Source organism: Macadamia integrifolia, chromosome 4 (assembly GCF_013358625.1).
Source record: "Macadamia integrifolia cultivar HAES 741 chromosome 4, SCU_Mint_v3, whole genome shotgun sequence".
Lineage (NCBI taxonomy): Eukaryota > Viridiplantae > Streptophyta > Magnoliopsida > Proteales > Proteaceae > Macadamia > Macadamia integrifolia.
The window spans coordinates 1,477,631-1,500,839 of record NC_056560.1 but is presented as its reverse complement, the minus strand read 5'-3'; the positions used below and the strand labels follow the sequence as shown (position 1 = coordinate 1,500,839).

Genomic DNA, 23,209 nt, shown 5'->3' with positions numbered 1-23,209 from the left:
AATGACCTCCTGACCCTCACCATTTTGACGCTTCAGTGTGCTACACGCCTATACCCATTGACCCATCCTGGCACCAGGGCCACCCTGCCCCTCAAGGAATCCTCTCTGACCCTTGTGAAAAAAAATTTGGATGGAAATATTAGAATTGAGAAGGGTGTGGGTTGTTAGCTGCTCAATCACATGGATCCATGGTGTCTCTGTTACCAAAACCCATTACATAGATATTTTTCCTACAATATTTGGATAAATAAAAACGGTGGGATTGGTTACGGATATGCGGACCGTCTTGGAATAACCTTTAAATATTTTGTACATAAATCATCTATGAAATTACATAAGCAACATAAGCATAGGCGCATAGCTATCAATACAAGTTAAACAAGGGAGATGTCAAAATAGGGCTCTCATCCTTACCCTCCCTATTTTTCTTATATGTAATGGAATCTGTACCTTACCCGCCATAAGACAGGTATGTAGCTAAGCAAATGCACACAAGTGTCCCTACCGTACATAGCAAACAAGTGACCAAGCTTATTCGACACAAGCCGTGTACCTACCCTTTTTTTCTCTTTTTTCCTGCTAGTGAATAAAGAAACAGAACGAAATTTAACTATAAACGACAAGGAGAACATACAAGGCTGGAGCTGGACTCATTTATTAGGTGTCGAAGCCCCGAGACCCAGCAAACACCAATACAAGCATCCTCGAATTCCTTTCTTAACTCAAAATCATAAACTAAATCGATGCAAAGTCCGAGTCGCTGTTTCATGGTTTTTGAAAGGAAACGAGGTGCTAGGAAATCCTAGTGGTTGTTTTAGTTGTGGAAACCAAGAACATCGACCAGAAGCTCAGAGCCACCTAACTGAAGCAGGAGAAAAAGGGAATGGTGCGGAAGAACCTCCAAAAACGGTCAGAAGTGAAGATATTGAAGAAGAGATAGATGCAGATGAAGGCTCTAGAGATCACTAGAAAGACGTCAATTACTTCTGGCAAATATTAAAACAAGCTTCAAGAGATCAAAATGGGAGGACAACCATTAACAATAAATTAGGGTACAGAAAGTAATGAATTGACAACAAATACTTTTTTTTTCCCTCCTACAGTTCCGCAACTGCAATGAAACTAGATCGATATTAGCACAAAAAAAGGAACCTCACCATTCTAAACAATTTAAGTGCTGAAGCTGACGGATGTCTGGCCCTGCATAATTCATCGATGCCATGCTCTGGTTTACCATCTATGCATATATTAATATCAACTTGTACATCAACCAATTAAAAAGAGGGAAATATATAAATATATATATATATATGTTGGCAAAATCCACTGCACCTGATTCCAAACCACCCGTAGCAGCCGACATGGATCTGAGGCCATCCCAACCCTATGCAACCATATTTGTGCCTGTCTATACTAATTAACAGAACACAGCCGCAAACCCAGAAGCCTCAGTTTTTCCTGGAATAAGGTGGCCCAACTTAGCAAACAACTTTAAGTGAATTGCAACCTTACCCCTGAGCAGCAGTGATTGAAACACCCAGAAGCGTTGGTTATGTGTTGGAATAGGGCGACCCAAATTAGTAAACTTCAAATAGATTGCGACCTAACGTCTCAGCAGCAGTGATTGAAACAGGACACTTGCACACCAGAAGCCTTGGCTTTGTGCTGGAATAAGGAGGCCCAACTAAAAAACATTTTACGTGGATTGCAACCTTAGGCCTCAGCAGCAGTGGTTGCTTCCTCATCAGTTGAATCAGGTGAAATGCTCTCAACTTCTGTGTCCTTATCCTTGTCACTCTCAATGTGCAGTAGCTCATCCTGGAGCTTAGTCATCAATTGATCTCGAATATCCCCGTTCTCAGCTAAGTATCGTTTAATAGCATCCTTGCCATGGAAGCTCCTATCATCAAAGTTGTAGTATGCCCCTCCCTTCTTGGTGATGAATTTGTGTTTGCAACCCAACTCTACAATCTCTGCATCACGGCATATCCCCTTGCCAAACTCAAGTTCAAACTGAGCTGTTTTAAATGGCGGAGCATGTTTGTTTTTTACTATCTTCACAAGAACTTGACTCCCGATTGTCTTCAAAATTCACAAAAGATTCATCCATCAACAACAAATGCATTCTATTTTAAGTAAGAAACAAGTCTAGGAGTTATGGGTGGCCCCTGGCATATGGGAACCAAATGTGATGATGGGACCCAAATGGCCCAATTTCAGCCTAACAGATATCCTAGATGGTACCATATCTAATCGAAGGGAAAATATGGTGCAAGATGTGTTCTGGTATGCTAAAATAAATTTACATTTAGTATAACATTTTATATTTATTCCCATTATCTCATATTGACTGTCATTTTTGGAAGGAAAAAAGAACATGCATTTAAGGAATCTCTTCCAAAAGCATTAAAGCCCACTCCTACAATATTCAATTCCTTTTTTCTTTTTTTTTGGGGGGGTGGGGGGATAAGATACAATATTTAATAAACCATATTTTAAATATTTGGAACTACTAACGAGTGGGTCCCATCCATAGTTTGCTTGAATTGAAGAGGAGAGACAGTTTCTTTCAGGGGGAAAAAAAAAGAGAAGTCTGCATTTGGAAACTACAAGCAAACAATGGATGGGACCCACTCGTTAGTAGTTCCGAACAATACAGGTATTCTTTCATTGTAACTATCTTGAATTTACCCTTCTACGTCTCTACACAATAAGTCTACGCAGGGTTTTTTGGGGATAGGTAATGGATGAAAGATATTACCTCTTCCCCCTTCTTGACAAGCCCGATTCTTTTAATATTTAGGCGCACTGATGCATAGAACTTCAAAGCATTACCTCCTGAAGTAACTTCAGTTGGAACTCCAAATCCTCCAAAAGTGGCCAGCTTTGATCTCACCTGAAAGCATGTGACAAGAATTCTTCCATCATGAAATAGATCAACATTCAAAGCAGAATTCCACCAAGCTAGACTTCCCAATCTTGGACGAACCTTTGACCCCCCCCCCCTTAATAACCAGCTAAGATAAATCTGTGTCCCTTGTATTCAGTTTCCTCATACTAGCCCTTTTTTTTTTCTGTTCTGCGGGGGTGGGGGGAGGGGGGGTTAAATACTGAGCAACTCAACCATTATATGAGCTGAGTTGTTGGAACCCACCACAAGAAATATCGCATGAATATTTTGGATAAAACTAGAAGAATTTTGGGATGGGCTCAATTTATTTAACTATATAGGTTAACATGAAATTTTTGATTCAACTCTTTCTGATGCTGAAATAACCACGACGCCAGGACGAGGTCAATTCGTAAATTCAAAAGCCATACTTTTTTTAATAATGATAAAAGGTTATTGGCTCTACAGAAAAACATGTAAAACTATAGTCGTACCCAAATTGTCACAAGGCATATTTGACTCAAATTATTTATTAGTTGTTACCCAATCAAGGACAAATAAAAACTGCCAGCCAGTGATGGCATTTTCCAAGCTTGCCTGCTTGAGTCAAAGGCAGCCTAATACGGCCAAAAGACAACTCTGCTAATTGTAGTGAAAGTGGACCTCAAAACTCTTACATATTGACTGCATAGGCGAAAACACCAATTGAGGAACCTTAAAAAAGTTTGAAGCTTCAGAATCAGTCTCTTCTAAAGACTGAACAACAATTTTCTCCCTCTGGGAAGGGAAATAAAGGTCCCTGGCAGATGTAGCCCTTAATTGCAGCAATTTGGAGTTTACACAGGGATATGAACTCTACAATCTTTAGAGAAACAGAAGGACCAGTTATGGCATCCCCAGATATGGATCTAAAGGTTAAAGTAGGGAAATCCAATGGTTCATCCGCAAAAAATAGGCTTAATTAGGGTGATCAAAGATGGCACCATAGAAAAGATTTAGAATTCTTAGGTAAGGCCATTAGGGTGTTGTGTTAGATTAAAGAGAAGTATGAAAGAAGAATTTAGATTTGTCAACCATTTAGGGTTAGAGTTTTTTTAACAAAATAAAGAAATAAAAGGGGACAAAGAGAAGAAAATAGAATCCAATGAGTTGGTAATCACTACAGTAAAACTCTATTATACCTGCAGAGCTCACCCAAAAAAATGTAATCAAGAGACAAAATTCAACACCAAATCACCAAGCAAGTTATTGTCTTAATTCATCATCGTTAAAAGGTATCTTATGATGTGTTTATGTAGAGTCATAGAACCAAACAAAATCTGGATTCCTACTACAAGCCATACTTCAAACTGGATAAAATGCACTCACAAAATGATATACTACAAGCATTAATGTATTATAGACATAACACCCACCCACCCCCCCCCCCCCCCCCCAAAAAAAGTGCAAGTTAAGGTGAGAAAATTTTAGCTTTGATTTCCCAAAAATACAGTACTAGCCAAAACAGGTTTCCTTTGACCCAAAAAAAAAAAAAAAAAATTTAATTTTTCTTGGATACAAAGACAACAATTTGAAATCCTTATCAACCAAAAAAAGTATGTGTACAGTTAGCCTTTAACTACATTAAAGAGCCAAAACAAAGTATATTGTAATCAGTAATTACTAAATTACCACATCATATTCAACAAATCATAATCAAGGTGGTGGCTAATTGATATCAATAACAGCTATTGATAGGAAGGCTAGGCACGGTCAATAAATCACAGATGGATCTAGGAAATGTTCACACGTCTTGAGGAAGGCTACACAACATTTTTCCATAATGAACATAATGTTCCACAGGAAGATTTGATACAATCATTGAACCAATGGGCATGCAACAATCCACATTTGACATCTCAAGAGAGACTTTATACAGTAGTCCTGTCAATTCCAAGTTTCCAACATTGAACGTTATTAGGATGCATATGTCTAGGTTTTTTTTGTCATAATCTCTAAGCCAATCTTTCTTTGGGCTCTTTGATTCACCATGTCCACCAAAAGGGGGAAGAGGAGAAAAGGAAAATTTTGGGAGGGGTTCAGACTCACTTGATTTATGAAGATCAAAATAGTCTGGGAGAGGGATAAAGAATGGCTCAACTTGCGAAGTGCCTGGCTCATCAATCTTGCTTGCATTGCCATGTGTGCATCCCCCATTTCACCATCAAGTTCACCTTTAGGTACAAGAGCAGCTACCTGTAATTCAAAACGGTTATAAACAGATCAACTATTCAATGCTGACTCGTGGATATTATCCAAAGCATCCAATTGGAGGAAATAAGAAGCAAAAGCTTGCGAAGAAAATAAGAACGATGCCCTTTGTACTTCATGCACAATACATCTACAGAACCCAGGTGAAAACCCTCTACTTGAACCACTTACACTGTCCACAACAACAACATCAACAGACCCACTGCGAATTAGGGTGTCCACAAGACTTAGTGCTTGTTCACCACTATCTGGCTGTGACAGAAGCAAATTTTCAGTCTTGACACCAATAGCCTCAGCCAACTTTGGATCAAGAGCATGCTCAGCATCAACAAAGACACAATAGCCTACAAGAAGGAGATATCATGGAACATGTTAATAAATTGGAGCAGCAGATCCAAAAAACCAGAATGCATTCAAATAACTCATCACTACATGCAAATGAAAAATCATAATGGGTAATGTGCTCCTTGAAATCTTTGAAGAGAAGATAAATCGCATTCAGTTGAAGAGAAAACAAAAGCATGAATATGACACAAACCTATTTAATTAAACGATAGAGAGAGGGATAATATAAGATCCACTTATGTGAAGATCTATGAGACTGCAATGAACACATCTCTTGGGATTTTCTTGGACCCTATGCTCAATATGCAAGACTAAAGCATTAATTAATGGGACTATCCATTTAAGGAAATTTAAAAATCAATTTGTTGGTCAGGAGAAATGACACAATAAATAGGGCAACCTAAAAATCTTAGGTTTGTGCTATTAGGTATGACTTTACACTCTCTCCAATAGATGGCAGGAAAATTGAATAGTCCAAATCAATTCACAGGAAGTGAGTTGTACATGGAATGTTGGAATGGAAACTAGAATTTTGCAATTTGCGCTGTTCCAATACCTTATCAACTCTTACTTAGCTGCATTATTAAGAAACTCTACAGATATAGATGAGAGGCCCAGCACGAATAAATACAGTACTTTATCAGCTCTAACCAGAAGCTTTGACACTTCTTTAAGCTCTTTGCCAACCTACAAAGAATTAACTTCTCTACACTCTCTAAACCAGAAAAGTAAAGTACAATATTTTCTAACAGCCTAGCAGTCACCTCCGTGTTTCTGCGCTTCAGCAATTACATGAAGAGCAAGAGTTGTTTTCCCAGAGGCCTCTGGGCCATATATCTCCACAACACGTCCCTGCAAAACAACAAAGCTAACACAACTTAAAATCAATACAGTAATAAGCAATGAAATGGTAAGAGGCAAAGATTAAAAAAAAAAAATACAATTATTCATTCTAACCACTAGGTTTTGAATATAAGATATAAACACCTGATTTGTTACTAGCAGAGAAAATGATAAGTGAAGGCATGGGAAGCAAAACTGTGAAATAGTACTGGCTTCTGATCACCCCAAATACCGGATCATTATATAACTCAAAATCATAAGAAAGGAAAGCATCTAATCCCTTCCTTTCTCTTTAAAAATACGTTAGGATTTGCTCATTGGAGAGCATCCAACTGGATGATGGAATAGAAATAAATTAGAGATGAAACAAAACAATAAGATCACCAAAGAACCTCACTCTGAGTAGCAACGGATTGCAGTCCAGGGGGCACACACAGATTTACCTTTGGGAGTCCACCAATCCCCAACGCCATATCCAAAGCAAAAGATCCTGTAGACACCACTGGAACATGTCTAGGAGAAACAGAGCGACCAAGCCACATGATTGCTCCCTTCCCAAAGGCATTTGTTATCTGATCCAGGGCTTGATGTAGGGCCAAATCTTTCTTAGACATATTCTCTTCACCAGAATCACTTCCATCAGACTTAGACTTCCGACCAACTGCAGATAAAGAAACAATGAAACCTGACATCAGCTCATAACTCAGAAAAGACTGGAGGAAGTAGTCAACCAGTCATTGACCAGAGAGTTGCATCGTCAAATAATACCAACTTAAGTACTAGCCCTAAAGTGTTCGCCCACAGTTATAAATGGAGTTTACTAGGCATTTAATCATCTAGGCAAGTAGGCATAAAGTGCACACTAATTAACATAGGGATTTAGTTATCCAAAACTCTCAATGCCTTGAAGAGATCCACAGCTACTCCAGTTCTACTATTCCACGGGTATGCAAAAAAATGCAACACTTTTTTCCTAGCCTGTCTTCTTTTGAAGTTCACTGTGGAATTAGTGACAGAATGTTAGTATGTTACTGAATGTTTGTATCTTAGGGTTTTCAAAGTTACCTCTACACTTTTGGGGACACATTCCAATATAGCCCCAGACCATAGGATTGGAACCATTACAACTGTGGGGAGAACATAATTTCACAGATTAAAGTAAAAGGAATCGAGGCCCCCTTCTCTCAAAGATGAATGACCACTCTCTTCAAAATAAAGCTACAGATTTGGGCAATCTCAAAATGTCAAGATCAGCTCCACGTTTCTAAAACTTGCCCCATCATTTGACCTGTAAATAACGCCAGGTCCCCGGTTCCACTCACTGGGTGCAGCAGGCTGAATATTTGTGTTGACTACAATGTTTGAATATTTAAAAATTTAGATATCTATCGAATGAATTCAATTTTAATAAATATAAAGTAGTAGTTTGCCTTACAACATGGTGTACTTCTAGTGCTATCTATTTTACTATTTCACCGAATTGATATCTAAAATCCAAGAAATTAAACTTAGTCAAGAACATCTACAATGATGCATAAAAGATTTACTTGAAACAAAATCATCAAACCTATGTCTCAATCAATAATCCACCCCAAAATGTATTATAAGAAATTAAACTTATTCGATAACATACACAAATTTTAATTTCTTTTTATGCAATGAAAAATATCCAGAAAAGAGAAAAGCCCTGGGAGTTGGGGGGGAGGAGGAGCTGGGCTGGAACCTTCAGACCTTTAGAAGAAAAGTAGCAAATTTGGGAAGATAGCCCCCCAATACCGTGTCTGTAATCCTGCAAAAGCATTAAATGCTAAATTTAAAATTAATATATATATATATATATATATATTTAAAAATACAAAATAAAAAACAAAAATAAAAATAAAAGAAGGAAGATCATCTGTATTGAATGGCCTTCTCTTTGCATACTACCAAATTTTAAGACATCAGCAAATACCTACCATAAATAGTAACCATCAAAAAGATAAGTTACGGAATGTAATATTGAACCAGATGAAAGTTTATGTTCACAGACAAAGCAGAAAAAAAAATATAACTGATGAAACCTAACATAATTTTCACAATGCCTGCGTCTAATGAAGAAGAGTATAGATTAAAAAAAAAAAAAAAAGGTAATAGTATAATAAGTTAAATGCATGTTTATGAATGCATTGTCGTTGATGGGAACATAATCTCACAGGTTAGCCCCCACAGACATAACCAATAAATCAGTAAATCCCTGTTCTCTTAAATTCAGTAACCCATATTTCAACATAAAATAGGATGCATTTTAAAAATATAGTAGCATGTTTGATACAATATAGGTCTCTGTAGCTCGTAACTAGATGGTCCTCATTAAGAACCTCTACAAAAGTTTCACATAATGACCCCCCCCCAAAAAAAAATAATCATGGAGGATGTTGAGATTGATAAATGACCATCCAAGGAATTGTGATCAGAAATGAATTCAAAGGAACTAGGAAAAAGAGACCGGTAACAAGAAAAGGCAAATGGTTCATCATGCATGGCAACGAATAGAAGAAAGGAGCAGTTAAAACGGGAAAACCATCCATGCATGACAATAACCAATGAATTCACCGATAAGAATGAGTGATATGGTACAAGTCGAAGGTGCTTAAAGGAGAAAGGGAAAGCCAGGAATGACCTCATTCAAACGGTAATAAATTACATTACATACAGCACTACCAGAAGATATGGTCTTAAATTCTTAAAAGAGCAGCAACACTAGGATTCATGTAAAAAATACCAAATATTTTAATACTCAGGTAAATCACTTTCATAAAAGTGAAAAATAAACTACTTCAACATACTCTCGGAACCACACACGCACCCTAAATAAAAATTTATCTCCCCCCCCCCCACCCCCGCCGCCCCGGGGGCCTTTTCTTTGATAGGTAAACATAGTGGATATATTAAGACATGATGAACAGAGTACTGACTGGGAAAGTTTATCATATCAAGCGCAAAAGAAATTTCTACCCACAAAAAGAGAGGGGGGGGGGGGGGGAAGAAATGCCCTGAACAAATGAAGACTTAGTAAGAATGATTAAAAGCAATCTTAAAATCGGAAAGCTTCACACAAACAGGAGCTCGAATTCTACTGAAATTAAAGGCTTCATAAAATCGCAGCTTTTGAGAAGGTTCCAGTGTTAAGAAGCTTGAAGAAAAGTGTTTCAAACAAAACGAATAGTATCCAGAAACCGTTCTCTTGATCACAAGGATCTACCGGACACATTCACGTCCTAAAATAATAATAACATAACGAGATGGAAACAAATTAGGAGGGAAGCTAGAACCTGTGCTGCAAATAGAAAGCGCTTTAGAGAAGAAGCATGTTGAAGAAGCCTCGCCATCGCCTGCAGTGGAAGTTCGAAACCCACGAAACAATACCTCGACGGAGACAACAAATAAAAGTGAAATGTGAAACAAACACTGACTGTATATCTCCTACGTACCTGTCTGCGGTACAGTTATTCAACACTAGGCAGACTCCGCACAACAATATTCCTAGGGTTTTTGTCTTCTCAGTTTCCCTCCGTTTTTTAACTTGTATCCTCTGCTCCACATCTTCTTTCTTTCCTCCTTTCTTCTATTTTCTAATGTTTTTTTTGTCACGGTTCACAACGAAGCTTAAAACCCAAATTGTACGCCTCCGCCCATGATATTGTAGTCCGTAGCAATCCCTTAGCCCGTTTGTTTAACAGGGAATTGGGGGTGGAAATGTGGTCAATATGGGATCAATATGTTAATGGGGTGAAAAACAGTAAAAATAAAAATGTGGTAAAGTACCAATGCCTCTGCTACTTCAATGGTCAAAATCTTATATTGTACCTTGAGAATCAGGGATCAAGTATTGGCACCTCATAGACCTAAAAAAAAATAGATGTATATGGAAGAGTGTTTGGTTCTCCACCTATGAAATCTCAGCCGCACAATTTCTATCTGTTGTTCTTGAAATGGGGGAACGTTGTAGTAAACTCATCGATTCTTCTAGAGGCTGCTCAACTATCGATCTTCATCCTCCGAAGCGGAACCTGAAACTACTTCCACTTCTATCTGCAAATAGGATTCCATTTCTTTGTGCTACTCTATGGATTTCTTCAGTTTGTCTCTTTCTCTTTTTTTTTTTTAACCCTTGTGAAACCCATTTTGGATACAGCAAGTGGAAAAAGAAGAAGAATTTGAGAAAGACAGTCGTTGAACAATGAACGTTACCGCCTCACAAAGTTCCACCAATTTGGTAGGACTTTGGAAGAGGTAGGGTGAAGGCCACATCAGCAGACTGGAAAAACTCATTTCCCGATATTGTCTGGACACTTCCTACCCCTCTCAACCAAACGTTACACTTTTTTCATGGGGGTTGAAAAAATCCGTACCAAAATCTCACCTCATCAAAACCCTTATAAACAAATGGGCCATTATAAAATGTCCTAAAAGGTTCCTATTCGACCAATTTCCCATAAAACCCTCCCTCCAATACCCGAAACTACACACTAAAAGGACTTTCTTATTGGCACCTTCACATGTCAAATAATTTATGGGAAAAATAACATTGTTTGTTTGTGTTACACATGGGTGGGTAGTGAAAAGACACCATTTTCTCCATGTGTCTGGTAGTGGACATTTTTTTTTTTTATGAAGCCAATAAGGTTCTTGTGCACCATAATTTATTATCTTACTTGCCCTTTAATAATACACGCTATTTTTCCAACGAAGATAAATACTGTCATTTCACTTATGTAATTGAATAATATACATGACTATACCAACTTTTTATATTACAAAAAAAAATTTATCACTTCCAGATATTTACCCTACATTTAATAAGGTTGTGTTTTTTTTTTTTTTTTGGTAAAATATAAGGTTGTGTTTAGTAATCATAAAAGAAAAATGTACAAAAATTGTACTAATTTTTTGGTTTACGAAATTTTTATCGTGCTTGCCATGTCTTGAACCAAGATAATATTCTTTTTGTAATATCATAATTCACCTTATATGGTGAAATTTTCTTTAAATTAAAAAAATTTGCAAAAAACACGAGAAAAATACAAAAAATGTTTGTTTTCTTGTTTTCCAATGGTAACTAAATACATATTTTTTAAAATTTTCTTACCATTTATTTTTTTTTCTTCTTCTCGTGTAAATTGTTTTTTGTTTTTATTCTCTTGTTTACCAAACGCAACCTTAAACCCCCACACTCAAGCTTTCACATTTGGTTCCCCCCATGGTTTTAAGTATCGGTGCGTATCGTGCCGTATCGGCCGATACGTATCCATATCGGTAGGCATCGGCACAATACATACCGATACGCTACGGGAAATTGTGTGCTTCTTTTTATGTATCGGCGTATTATACGTATCGTATCTTGTCGTACCGTATCGGTACCGATACGTACGATACTATACGATACGAATTTTTGAAAATCTGAAAATTCCCGAGAGTATATGTATGTATCATTACCATATCGGTACGTATTGAAGGTATCGTGCAGTGTCGAGCCGTATCGTACCAATACGGTACGATACAGCTACTTAAGTGTGAATTTTTTGTTGTTTGAAACAAACACTTCACACTCTCACCAACAGTTTTCTATATTTTTTTATATGTTATGTAAAAACAAATGTTCTACAACTTCCATTGAAATTTTTTATTTTTCTCAAAAAATTATATTTTTTTATTTTTTTATTCCGAAATTAATTTAAAAAAAAAATCCCCAAATGTACATTTTTTTTTTCATAAAATTTAGTTCATTCAACTCTTAAAAATAATGTCATAACTTATAATTACTAAATACATGATTTCAAATGAAACCCACATTTTTTTCCCCAAAAAAGTGAGGGTTTCAATCTTTTTTTTAATTTCTTATATCTACTCAAATATATTGGTCCACACTTTGTTGATTTTTTATATGTTCTTTAAAAACATTTAATCTACAACTTCTATAAAAAAAATTTAATTTTTCTACAATGAATGGGAGACCCACTACCATAAATATTTCGACTGGGGTAAATATTGTGCCTATATTCGACAAGTGCAGAATATCATCGTAGTTGCTCCTATTGAAGAAGAAGGTTCTAGCCAAGGATTTAAACCACCACGACACTCTTCACGGCACTCATCACAGTGGCAATGGCAACGAGGAAAGAAAAAACTGTTAGAAACTCAAACCTCATCATTTTGAACATTTTCAACTCAATATATTTGTCTATCAATACGATACCCTTTACTTAAGTGTTTATGCATTCTACATGTTATATATAGTTTTTTTAGCTATTTTTTTATGCAAAAGTGTATAAAAATGTGTTCCCTATCCATTTATGTGCGTATCTTTAGCGTATTTTAGCGTATCTCCGATACAATACGATACCCTCCGATACGTATTTTAATTTTGACCAATCGATATGATGACCGATACCGATACTTTAATCCTTAGTTTCCCCAAAAAATATACTCCCACATCTTTTTCTCCCCTAATGCTTTTAAATGCCCAAATTGTCCTTCTTTGTTATGTTTGGATCCTCCCCAATGAGCTCTACTTGTGTCACTTGTCAACAAGGAAACTAATGGTTGGGAGATTGTTGAACGAAAAAACCACACCAACCCCACTTTACCTGACAACCATCAATCCAATCCAAACTTGACGTTACTACCCTTTCCATCCCCTTTTTTCATCTTCCTCAAATGAGGGTACAAAAAATCCTCTCCAGTTTCCCATTTCAAAGAGCTCGAGCTCAAGTTCAAAACACTATATTCATTAAGCTATTGGAGGCGTGGTCTTAAATTATATAGTATCATTAATGTTTTTGAGATTTACATTGATATACAAGTAGTCGTGATTGAAATCGTATGTTAAAAAATTGTGACGTTGAATCATATATTTATATTTTAAACTATTTAATGTAAATTTATGGTATTTTAGCCATTTCATTATCACCTATTAACATATATTAAACACCATTTGTGCTTGGGTCTCCCAAAACATAAATGTTTGAATATTAGGTATATAAATGTAAATATACATGCGTTAAATACCTAAGATGTGATTTATTATTATTATTATTAAGAATTTCATTAATGCGAGTTGTTGTCAACATGGTTCGAGGAATCAAAATCAAATTCGGTGAATCATCCATCTGCATTAAAAAAATAAATTTATCCATCCAATTCAAATAAAAATCAATCAAACCCAATCATTAATCCAACAAATACTTGTAATCTACCCTCTTTGAATCACCAATTAATAATATTTGATATTTAATGTTTTTAATGAATTATGTCTGATATTTAATTTTGGTTATTTTTATTTATCTATTTATTATAGTGCACAAAATCAACTAAACTTATCTCTTCTAACAACAAGATCCTCAAATTTATTAAGGTAAAAAAGAAAATTTATAATCAATCAAAAAATATATACTTTATATTCCACCCAACTTGTAGGTTAAACACTTGACTATTTGAGTTTGAACTAGTCGATTCCAAGTTTCCAACCAATTTGATGGAGGCCAATCCCATCTCTAATTTCGGATTGTTATATCTCGTTGGAGAGTTTTCTTTTAGGCTAGTTTGATAATCAATCAAATAATTATTATTATTTTTAAATTTTTGAAAGAAATAGACAAAAAAAAAAATCATTGTATAATTATAATTTTTATATTATCATGTGTTAGTATTTTTTATTTTATTTTGATAGCTAACCTAATAATTGGGGACACGTTGGCATTGTTACATTCCATAACCGGATTCCAAAATCTTCCCTACTAAACACATGGCATGAGACAACGATGCTTCATTGGTTAAAAAGCCTAAAAAGATTCCGAGGATTGTTTATGGTGAAAGGCATCCGATGATGATTGATTGAGATTAGAGATTATTTTTAGGTAGATTTAGATTACAGTAATTTACCCAAAAAAAAAAAAAAGATGACAATTTTTTATTTTTGGAAAAATTACTTAACTACCCATTTTTGAGTTTCTCTTTACAGAATTACCCATTCTATGTTTCAGATAACAAAAATAAACAAAATTAAGTTTTGATTTACAAAACTACCCAAAACAGTACCCACCATCACCATTTATATTTTATTGACTTTTTTACCCTCTTCTTCCCTAACTCTGCCACAACACTACCACAAATAACAATAAAAGCATAACCTCTAGCGACCCAAGTAGCTCCAATCCTAGTCCATCGCCACAACCAACACCATGTTCGATGTCCCTCCCTTGCAACCCCTTCCAACCTTACCCCTGTTGTAACCCAAGCCATTTTGTAACCCTGCCACCATGACCCATCTCCTTCTTAGCCCAACCATGACCTACAAATTTTTTGCTCCCAACGATGGGTTGCGAGCTTCAACGTGTATCTGCAGAGGCGATACATCATCTATCAACGGTGATGCGAAAGGGTTGTGTTAGAACACTGTTGCAGAGCCAGACAATGAAAGGGTTGGAAAAAATAGGGGTAGCAGCGGAGGCGGAAATGGAGTTTTCTCGCTGCTTGCGTTGTTTGGATTTCATGGTTGGATTTGGATTTGGGTTTTGAGAGGGGCACCTGTTGAGTCCTTGTGTTCCTGTCCTTAAAGAGCATTCTGCATCCCAATTCTCACCACAACACCACAGGGTGGGGAATGATGATGGAAATAATTGCGATCCATAAACTTTGTGTTTTGTTACTTTTTAAGTAAAATAGATAGAGGGGAAAATCCAATTTAAAATTTAATGGAGGTTAAAGGGAAGAGATTGTTCGTCTCTCAAAACACGGAGAAGAGAGAGAGAGAGAGAGAGAGAGAATTAATGGAGGGATCCAAGGGATAGATATTAACTGCTCTCACTATGCCTTTCTAAATCGGAGGCAATGTCGACTTTCTGACTTGCAAATACAGTCCAGTGGAAACATGTAAATGTGATGCCACACGGATATGATGATGCGTCTCTGCATCTAACCCTCAACACTTTTCCTCCTTCTTCTATTATGACCCTTTCTCTGCAAGTGACAAAAATGGTATTTTACTCAAAATCAATGATGCGATTGCAGTGTATACGAGTCATCTCCGGTGGCTTTCTTCACAATTGTTTCACAATTACTATTATTTTCGGCGATAAAACAAATGAAAGTTATTGTTAAGTGACAGAGAAGTGGAGAGGAGGAAGAAGCGAAGTGGGAGTAGTCTGATCAGGAGACCCCATTGAGGTGGCACAACGTTGCTGGCCGTGGTGGTTTTCGATTTTTTTTTTCTTTGTGAAGAAGAAGATGTTGTTGTGAGGTAGCGAAGGAGGAGATGAAGAAAGTAGGGCAAAAATGTCAAAAAGGGAATGTGGGTGAGGGTGCGACACTGTTTTGGGTATTATTGTAATATCCAAACTCAATTTGGATAGTTCTGTTAATATAAACATTGGGTGGGTAATTTTGTAAGTTAAACTCAATTTTGGGTAATCAAGTAATTTTCTCCTTACTTTTTCTAAAGAAAAAGAGTATAAAAGTTGTGTGAGCCGTGATTCGTGAGTCGTGAATCGTGAGTCGTGACCGCATCCTGGTGCATGTGACTTGTGAAGGAATTCTTAACCCCACCACCTTCCAAAAAAACAAAAAAAAAAAAAGGACTTGTGGAGAAATTTAATTTAGAAAGTTAAACCGGGTTCACCTCTGTTAACCTTTCTTTGAGTTTTGAGTTTTGAGTTTTGAGAGAGAGAGAGAGGAGGGGAGCTTGTTCATTGTTGGCTCCGCACCTGCATGTGATGGTTCCACATCAAATTGCGTGTATACGAAAGAAAGGTCGCCAATGCCGGATTCTCACTCAGAGATCGTCGGAAGGGCTCCAAAATACGCCGCCCTCCATCTTAACGAAGAGTATGAGGAGAATTTTTTTCTGAATCCATTCCTTTTTTTTTTTTTTTTTTTTTTCACCTCCAATTATTGAATTGACCTCGTTTTAGCTGTATAAATAGCCGGAATTGCCTTATTTCTCTCTGAGTAATACTAGCGCTCGCATATCCGAGACAGGCTACTATCGTTTCTTCCGTTGCCGCTGCTAGGGTTTTGGTCCGGTCCTTATAACTCGATAGGTTCGGTTTCTCGTCTCCGGATTTTTGAAAATCAAGGCTTCCAAAGAGAGAAATTTCACTAGCGTTGGTTACTCCGGGGTCCTCCACTGTCCGGAGGGTCCCCAGTTCTGCTTCTGCCGGTTGATCTCATCGATTTGCAGGGGGCTTTGTGTGTATGTTTATTTAGGGGGGGGGGGATTCGATGTGATCAGTTGGAATTACAAGAATTAAATTATTGTTGGTTGTCACGGGAGAATCTCGGCGGGTCCCCATAGCAATGGTTCCGACACGATTTGCATGGCCATATGGTGGTCGGCAGGTCTTTCTTAGCGGTTCTTTCACCAGGTAGACTTCTTTCACCCCCAAGAAGAGAATGTTTCCTTTTTGTAGAAGTGTGCTTTTTTTTTTTCTTTGAAGTGCCATCAGACATTTTATTGCTGTTTTTGCTGCATACGCCAACACCCCCCCCTTTCCGCTCTTCTAATTGAATTATTTGAGTTGATTAGGTGGACTGAGCATTTTCCGATGACTCCAGTGGAGGGTTCGTCCCTTGTCTTTCAGGCAATTTGCAATCTTGCACCAGGATATCATCAGGTATGTTGAGTCTTACTTCAATTTACTCATTTATTTCCCTTCCTGCACATGGCTGGCTGGTTACTTAGAAGTTTGGAGCGAGTGAAAATCCATATTAATCCGATTTTTTCAGTTGCTGTTCTTTTTAATATTTGAGTTGTTACTTTTGTGCTTAGCGGGAGCGTCAAGAATTCGTTATCTCATTCCTCCTTTCATAAAAGTAAGTTGGGTGATGGACGTAATGCATGTAGGACACTTTAGCCTGACCGATCTATATTGTACGTTAGGTAGACAGCCGGTACCTTATTATAGTCAATCATTATAAACTTGTGGTTGATTTGTAGTGGTTCACAGCCTGACACTTACTATAATTAGCCATAAACCTGTCACTCTTTTTGCATTGATCCTTGCGCTCGTCCGTACTTGGAATCTCTATGTATCCGACCCCATTAAGTTGGGATAAAATTTTTGATGTTGTTGTTCTTCTTCTTAAACTCGATTCAAATTTCCTTACCCCCTCTCCCTCTTTTCACACCCCTTGGTTAATTTGATCAATTGACAGTTGGCCACTGAATACACCCTTGAAATTGATTAGCCTGTAGTGCGAAAACTAAATGAACTCTCACATCTTGATGGTGGTCAGTTCTGAATGCCTGTAGCCAACATACTGAATTGTCTTGCCACTTAAATACTGTTGCCCCTGCAATCAGTGGTTTCTGAACATGCGGGCACATGCTCATGTGCTACTCTAAAAAGCTGTCTGGATGCTATGATGGTGGTCAGTTCTGAATGCCTGTAGCCAACATACTGAATTGTCTTGCCACTTAAATACTGTTGCCCCTGCAATCAGTGGTTTCTGAACATGCGGGCACATGCTCATGTGCTACTCTAAAAAGCTGTCTGGATGCTATATATCGAGGAGTTCTAAACATGCTTGTGACTTGATTCTTGAAGAATCACCTGGTGGGTCAGACTGGCTCCATCTCTGCTCTTAATACAGCTTGCCTTCGACGTCTAGAACCCTGTAGCTCCCCATCTGGCGAGGGCAGCGGTTACCTCATTGATTGGAGCCCTCGTCCCTAGTATTAATATGTCGGGAAAATGCCGCCAACTGATGTGGGGTTTAAAATTTCCCATCTGAAGTGCCTAGATTTGCCACATTGGTTATTCATCTGGTCTTGTGACTATTAGATAGATGTGGAATGACCTGGGTAGGGCACATATCGAATGGGGTTCCTAATTCATTCATATAATCCATCATGTATTGGGTTTTTTTTGTGGGGTTTCAATGTTTTTTCTGCTACAAACACATAAAAAAAAAAGATTTGACAAAATCTATTTGGACTATATTTGCCCATTGCCAACATAAACTCCTTTACTTGTGGCATCTACATGACAGGAAATGAATGGGTAGTCTAAATTTTTGCTCGAAGTGCAAGAATCTTTCACAAACAATTTAATAAAAGTAGAAAAAAAGAAGAAATTATTTCCAAAGCAACCGAACCTTAAAAGCATAAAATCATTCCCAAAGCAATTAACAAAATTTATTCATTTATTACCATAAAAGCTATGTATGATGAGTATATACAAGCTCTTGGTTTTTTTAACTAAATTGTGATTTTGAGTAGAGGTACTACCATAGAACTAACACCTCATTAGAGTATTAGTGTTTTTTGTGTTAACTTCCCAAATCAATCTGGCTACATCATATACTGAGTTTTTGATGGTAACTGAACAAGCTTTTGATTACCAAAATCATGCTAATTTGACTTTTGAACCCCCTCACCCAAAAATTGCCCTGAATAGAAGATGTAATTATGGTATCATACATAGACTCAATCTAGAGTTTAAAATAAAAATAGAAATAGAACACTCAAAACTAAATTTGGGTGTAGGATGATTGCTCGAACTAATCCATTGTCATACTAAAAGTGACTGAGTTCAAATGTCATTCTAAATGTATTATTAAGAAAAAAGTATGAAACTGCCCTTGCTTCCTAAAATAATAGGAGAAAACAAGTGACAAAATCAGAAGACTGATACCATTGGAACTCCTGAGTTTTCAGCTCCATATAACTTGGCTTAATCATGGTACAACAGGTGCAATTGTGCATCACCCAGGGTTGCACTTGGTTTCACCTCTAACACAATGCCCCAAGACAAGCAAGAAAGGGAGGACTATTAGCCTTTGGACCTCTACTTTTGTTGGTGTTACGCGATACTAGTGTTACCATAGAGGTTCCCTTTTATTGATATGTTAATTGCACTGATTCATATGCAAAAACAAATTATATAGGGATTTTGTAATGGAAATTATCAAGTTAAATCCTGACCGTGTTGTTGGAACCCCATACTGCATCATACTGTCAAATCTTTTTTTTTTTTTTTTTAATATTAGATACTGTGAAAGCCTATTCTCAGTCATTTTCTTTCTATTTTTGCACGAGAACAATTGACTGCAGATGTTTTTGAGAGCGGATTAATTCACTTTAAGTATCATGAATTAGTCATTGCTTCTTGTTCATCAATGTTCATGATTGCACATTGTCACCATGCTTTTAACTATCTTACATGGTTATGTTAGAGACATAGGTATTGTTTCCCCATTAACATTACATTTACGTTAAAAAAGAACAGACAACAGATTCACAGATATGAGGAGATTCACAGATATGAGGATTAGCATTGCTTTTTATGTGTCCTACAGACAGGATTCTAGCTATGTGGTAACTGAAGAAAATGTATCTCTAGTTTGGCTGATGAAAACTGTTCCTTTCCTTTTCTCAAATTTGATTATTGGATTTCTTCCGGTGACAAAATTTTTTTTTTTTTTGGGACAGTACAAGTTCCTGGTTGATGGTGTATGGCGGCTGGATGAAAATCAGGCTTATGTTACTGATGAATATGGGATGGTAAATAATATTATTCTTGTAAAGGAACTGGAACTTGCTCCTTCAATTTTATGTTCAGAGCCTGTTCCTTCTAAATCAGGCATGGATGTGGATAACGGCAACTTTCAGCAATCGGTTAGTTTAGAAACCATCTCGTGGCTAATTTATTGACCTATTCTTTTCCTTTTCCTAGGAGAGGTATCTCATTTTCATTTATCTTAATTCATGCATTTTAATTGCATATGTGTTGTCTATTCCTGTCATACCAATCAGGCTTCATTGTCAGGTGGCACAGAACGGGAGCCAGTGTTACAAATCTCAGAAAGTGACATAGATGTTTCTCGTTGTCGCCTTTCTGTACTATTGTCAAGATGTACGGCATATGAGTTGCTTCCCAACTCAGGCAAGGTTCGCATACTCAACAAATTCCACTTGACTTTTATTTTTATTTTCCATAATGCGCCTTCCTATGGGTGGGTTTGCTGATTGGAATGGTTCTGTAAATTTTCAGGTCTTTGCGGTGGATGTTAAATTGCCTGTGAAACAAGCATTTCATATTATGTATGAACAGGTAGGCATGCTTTTATTTTATTTTATATTTAATTCTTCTTATAATGACACATAAAACACATATTGCACACACACACACACACACACAGAGTCATGCTTAAAAACATTCATTATGTCTTCACACCCTTGAGATCATGGATATTTTCTATTTCCACTGTTCACTTGGAGTGCTCAAGCCTCTCCCGAACCTGAAAGTTTTATGGTGCCTTCATGCGCTCGAGAGAAGAATGGAGGCCCCTGTTATGCCAATTACACTATTTGGGAGTGTTCTTAGTATGCTTTTAATATGTGACATGGATCCTGGTTTAAGATGCTAACAGTTGATAATAAGGTTTCAGGTATTGGTATCCAATGGCAGATCAGTCAATCCATATTGGTATTGGTTGCCATTGATCCAGACCAATCCAGATCAATGTTGGTCAGGATCAATCCAATCCCAAGTACTGATTTCTGGACCCTTGGTTGATACAAGACATTAGTTACATCCTTGTATACTACGACTAGGGTTTACTGTCTTCACCTATGTGTTTTGAAAAACACTAAATTTTCTTGTGTTGTGTTACATATTTTCTTGATATGCTCGACCTTTTAGGACTTTGGAAGAATTTAAAATACAATTTCATATTTGTTTTTACAGGGACTTGCTGTTGTACCTATTTGGGACGACTCCAAGGGACAACTTTCAGGAATGCTGACTTCTTCCGATTTCATCTTGATCCTAAAAGAGGTTTGTATCTCATTTATGTTTCTCTGTTTAATCTTATGGCTGGGTCGTTATAAAGGTTTGATATGAATATACTTTATTCGATACCTAGCTATCTGTTGATGGTTTTAATGCAAACTGCCACTGGCTCTAACAGAGCTGGACTGCTGGCATGGAGGTGGGATTTAGTCATTGGATGGAGGATTGGCTCATCGGCTACATGTTAAATTTAGTGGTGCATCTCAACTGTGTCGCCTATACACATATAGGATTGTTCCTTTTGTTTATTCCATAGTTCAAATGCTACAAAGAGAATTGAGTTTCTCAAATGATTTTTAAGCATTATTCTACATATAACAATGTTTCATTGGACTAAAAATCGACAGATTATCGGATGTTGTGGACATATGCACAAAGTTTGACTGCCAACAGACACTGCCATGTGGCAAATCAACAGATAGGCTGGAATGGCTTCCAGATTTAAGAGTCAGAGCACAGCCCCCAGTTTTAATTGATTTGATTTGTATTGTTTTTTGTTGTGGTAACTTCAGATACAAAATTGTACCAGGATATCCAAAAAAATAAACACATCATTTAGGGGTGTGGGTTTCCTCGTAGTCTGCCCTGGAGGAACAGTGCCAGAATTCTCCTGAAATAATCTGCGATGTTATGCAGCAGAATAAGAAATAATCATGATACAAGCCATCAGGGGTGGGGGGGTGCTTACTGATACGGTTCAGTTCTACGACCATTGACACTAGGATTGCAAGGTTGAAGGTGGCTTTAACTTTGGAACATTCCAAGTTAGGACAGATCTTGATAAAATCATTCAAAGCCCTGGCATTCTGAATTTAAATTCCAGATTAGTCCTATTTCATTAATTTGTTTCTGGTTTCTTGCCTATATGTCCCTGATTCTGTTCTCTTCTTCCGAAAGGTCCTAAATTGTTCCAGAATTTACAGAATTGCCACTACATTTTTAAATTGACTCTTACTTCATTTTGGTGGGCTCATAGTGAATTCTAGATTGCATCAGTCCTCCTTACCAATCTCTTTTACTTGCCAAGTTAGAAACCATTCTCTTTTCTGGCTACTGTAAGATATCACTAGACCATCGCACCCCCACTGCCATACTCGACCAGAGTAGGAAACTTGATTGGAGTTCCAGTCTCATCCAAACCTTGGTAGCTGTCTAACTCTTGTGATATATCCCTAATATTGTCCCTAATTCCTTAGTTTAAGGTTAGGGATTGTTGGTCTTCCATCGAACGGCTTCAGCCTCATTGATTTCAGTGTGTTTGCACCCCCCCAAAGGGATTTTTTTTTTGGGAGGGGGGGTGATGTAGATACAGTTGCACTTACCTGGTTGGACCAGTAGGACCGACTGTGGAAGCCAAGGGCCAAGAAGAACCGGTTCAGCCCAGGTTTTTGGTCCAACAATGGCCGGTAGTAGTTAGTTTTACATTATGCCTTTTATTTGTCTTTGAGTAGGATACGTAGGAGGTAGAGAAGTAGGTTTATGTTTGGAGTCTAATTAGGAGTTTATTCAGTATTAGAGTTTAAGTAGGAGTAGCCTTTTATTTTCCCTTTATATACTTACATAACTCAATGTTTAATTTTTAGAGTGAATTAAATTTTTAGATTAGTGAATTTGTGCGTGGTGTGTCCTCTTCCCTCTTTTGTACGATTTTCCCTCTTCTCTCTAAGGCTACTCCATCAATTTGGTATCAGAGCCGAAGGATCCCTTCCCTTGCTCTTCTAAAGTACAATTTCATCCCACAACCCATCCCTGCAACTCCCACACTACTCCCGGTAACTCCCTATTCTCCCCCATTCCCACTCCCTGCAACTCCCTATTCTCTCCCCCATTCCCTATTTTGGCCCTATTGATAACACCCCTCCATCTCTCTTCTCCATTCCCGTTCTCTGTTCTCTGTTCTTACAGGGACTGAGAAATCAAAAAAGAAAAAAAAAGAGACAGCAGCAAGAGAAGAAGAAAGAGTCGACAGAGAAGCCGGCAAAAACCCCTACCTACCTCTTCTCAGTCGAGCTCTCTGCAGGGTTCCAGTAGTGAAAAAAAAAAAAAA

The 23,209-nt window shown here is 37.4% G+C and overlaps 2 protein-coding genes across 3 annotated transcripts in view; one reads left to right on the top strand and one right to left on the bottom strand.

Moving 5' to 3' along the window:
• Positions 1-1,011: 1,011 nt before the first annotated feature.
• On the bottom strand, positions 1,012-10,161 carry LOC122076668 (DNA repair protein recA homolog 3, mitochondrial-like). 2 transcript variants are annotated; one of them, XM_042642094.1, is made up of 9 exons: positions 9,802-10,161; positions 9,643-9,702; positions 8,060-8,117; positions 6,772-6,989; positions 6,250-6,337; positions 5,312-5,484; positions 4,979-5,125; positions 2,762-2,896; positions 1,012-2,082 (listed from the first exon to the last, which is right to left on the bottom strand). In XM_042642094.1, exons 2-9 carry the CDS (start codon positions 9,697-9,699, stop codon positions 1,714-1,716), a joined length of 1,245 nt encoding a protein of 414 aa, XP_042498028.1. In that variant the 5' UTR covers positions 9,700-9,702; positions 9,802-10,161; the 3' UTR covers positions 1,012-1,713. The 2 variants fall into 2 exon arrangements, with proteins under 2 accessions (XP_042498028.1, XP_042498029.1); XM_042642095.1 differs by having other exon boundaries at positions 9,643-9,647; positions 9,802-10,156.
• A 5,845-nt stretch (positions 10,162-16,006) lies between these two features.
• Positions 16,007-23,209, top strand: part of LOC122077123 (sucrose nonfermenting 4-like protein) — a 28,224-nt gene continuing 21,021 nt past the window's right edge. The window contains exons 1-7 of the mRNA XM_042642930.1: positions 16,007-16,192; positions 16,346-16,731; positions 16,893-16,980; positions 19,800-19,985; positions 20,124-20,258; positions 20,362-20,421; positions 21,058-21,147. Of these exons, the coding sequence (XP_042498864.1) occupies positions 16,664-16,731; positions 16,893-16,980; positions 19,800-19,985; positions 20,124-20,258; positions 20,362-20,421; positions 21,058-21,147 (627 nt within the window). The 5' untranslated portion in view covers positions 16,007-16,192; positions 16,346-16,663. The remainder of the gene's footprint in view (positions 16,193-16,345; positions 16,732-16,892; positions 16,981-19,799; positions 19,986-20,123; positions 20,259-20,361; positions 20,422-21,057; positions 21,148-23,209) is intronic.

Coding starts and splice junctions, on each gene's coding strand:
- LOC122076668 (XM_042642094.1), bottom strand. CDS start 9,699: ATGGCGAGGCTTCTTCAACATGCTTCTTCTCTAAAGCGCTTTCTATTT. Junction 6,338..6,771: donor GGATTGGTGGACTCCCAAAG/GTAAATCTGTGT, acceptor GTTGTTTTGCAG/GGACGTGTTGTGGAGATATA. Junction 5,126..5,311: donor ATGTTGTTGTTGTGGACAGT/GTAAGTGGTTCA, acceptor TTTGAATTACAG/GTAGCTGCTCTTGTACCTAA.